This window comes from Physeter macrocephalus, chromosome 8 (genome assembly GCF_002837175.3).
Source record: "Physeter macrocephalus isolate SW-GA chromosome 8, ASM283717v5, whole genome shotgun sequence".
Lineage (NCBI taxonomy): Eukaryota > Metazoa > Chordata > Mammalia > Artiodactyla > Physeteridae > Physeter > Physeter macrocephalus.
This window is the reverse complement of record NC_041221.1, coordinates 52,217,152-52,219,268: the sequence shown is the minus strand read 5'-3', so window position 1 is coordinate 52,219,268 and position 2,117 is coordinate 52,217,152. Positions and strand designations below refer to the sequence as shown.

The 2,117-nt window shown below is 49.0% G+C and overlaps 1 protein-coding gene across 1 annotated transcript; it reads right to left on the bottom strand.

The window, feature by feature from the left end:
* Positions 1 to 443: 443 nt before the first annotated feature.
* Positions 444 to 1,001, bottom strand: ANXA2R (annexin A2 receptor). Its single transcript, XM_024119680.1, has one exon. It carries the CDS (start codon positions 999 to 1,001, stop codon positions 444 to 446), a length of 558 nt encoding a protein of 185 aa, XP_023975448.1.
* Between the last annotated feature and the right edge of the window lie 1,116 nt (positions 1,002 to 2,117).

Below are 2,117 nucleotides of genomic sequence, written 5' to 3'. Positions count from 1 at the left end.
ACTGGACGGCCCCACAGATGGGCTGGAAGGGCCACGGCGAGGGCGCAGGAGCGTTCATCGGGCGAAGTGGAGTTCTCAGGGCTGCTGGCCGCTCTTTGCCGGATGTCTCGGAGCCCAGCACGTGTGACCCAGTTTGGCAACGCCTATGCTGGACCCCTGGCCGCCCAGTGTGCCCAAGAGACCCCACCGGCCTCCCGCCGCCCAGCAAATCAGGGGACTGAGGGTCCCTGGTGAGAACGGGCACCGGCCACCCCGCCCCTGCGTCGGGTCCTCCCCCCAAAGCCAAAGTAAGAGAGAGAAAGGCGTTGGAATTTGGTATAATTTATTAAGTAAGCGAAAGAAAACTTCACAAATGTCTATGAAGACGAATTCTTCCATGATTGCTAAACGGAGAGGTGTTACTGGAATAACATCTGTCGCAAGGGGTCATCCAATGAAGGGTCTCAGCGGAGATGAGGGCTCCTGGGTGCAAAGGCGGCGGGAGAGGCGGCCCAGGGTCTTCCTGGCCACGGTGTGTAGGTCCGCAGCCACCAGCCTTGGGACGTCCGGTGGTGTGTCTCCAGGCCAGGAGGAGGGCGGTGCTCCGGAAGGGTCCCCGCGGTCAGAGGTCTCGGGTTCCAGATGTTGGGTCCCCGATGCCGCAAGACCCGCCCAGGGAAGCTTTGCGGGTGGGCGGCGGCCCCACCTCCTGAGGGCGATTGTGGCTCCGGGCGGGTCGCGGGCGTCGTGTCCGGGGCGGGCGGCCCAGCGCCCAGCCTGCAGGTGCTCTGCGCTCGGGGTCCGTGTTTCGGGCAGTGTGGGTGCAGACGCCCGCAGGCGGTAGAAAGTTGTGCCCCACTGAAGTCCTCGTCGTCCCCAGAGAGTTGGCCCAGCGTAGGATAGAAAGGGAGCTGCCATTCCTCAGGGTCCGCTAAGCTCAAGATTTGCAACATCTCTGGTTCCTGGGACTCCTCTGCGGAATCCCAGGCCTCGCGCACGCAGCGCGGAAAGTTGGGCTCCATCGCTTCAGCCCCTGAGAGGAGGAGAACTTTTCAGGGATCCCTTCCTTGCGAATTTATACTTTCCCGTCCAACTTTTTAGCTGTCCAACCAGAGGATATTAGATTGGGTATGTCGTTTTTCTCAGGTTTCTAATTGGTTCCGAAGGCAGGACCTGAGGAGATTAAGGGAAAATCCAGTCATCCATTTATCAGTCAACTGATAAATCCAGTTATTTATCAATAACTTTGATAAAGTTATTCAAGTTGATTTTGTAGATTGAGAGAATTAAAGTTTTTGTGTTGTTTGTTTTTAAAGGAACAACAGGTACAGGGCTCTGTCAAGACAAGCTATTTTGGAAGGTTACTCCTTTATGAAAAGTATCTTGTGTGGCTGACACATTTAGGTAACTGTAAGTTCATTGATTCTCAGGGCCCTTCTGCTTGCAAAGTACCATCAGATTTTACCCAGATGATCAGGATGAAAAGTTGGTCATCTTTGCATGAAATCACGCTGCTGGTCAGTGACAGAAGTCAGATTCCCATCCTGGTCTTCTATTTGTCAATTTATAAGTTAAAATAGTTTCAGAATTTCAGCCAACATGTAGGAGGGGAGGGGTCAGGTCTAGGGACCTAGATGCAGACTGTTTGGGTACAAGTTCTATTATTTCTATATGACTCAGCTAGTTACCTAACCTCTCTTGTCCTCATATTTTTACCTGGATGATAGCTAAACTTTAACATTTTACAAAGTAGTTTTTATGATTAAATTAAATAACAAAGTCAAGTAATTAGATATCTCTGACAGAAAACATGTTATTCATTTACAATTATTATTATTTTCCTTGTCATTCTTAGTGATATGACCATGGATATTAAAAATGACATCAATGAATAGCAAACTCAAAATGTCCTTTTGTGTGTGTTTAATCTGAGTGGATTGCTTTTTCCTTGTGTCAGATCTATAGTGAAATTTCATCCCTTTACATCCTTCCTCAGATGTTTCAGACTTTCTGTTGGCAAACTTGTCAGTGCAAACAAGCACAGATTTCCTCTATCAGTCATTTATCTTCAATGTAACAAAGTTAGTTTAATTCAAATGGTTTTTAACAAGCATGTTTTGACAACCTGCCATGAGCAA

What these genes read in the sequence shown, in the direction of transcription:
- ANXA2R (XM_024119680.1), bottom strand. Translation starts at nt 1,001, where the DNA reads ATGGAGCCCAACTTTCCGCGCTGCGTGCGCGAGGCCTGGGATTCCGCA.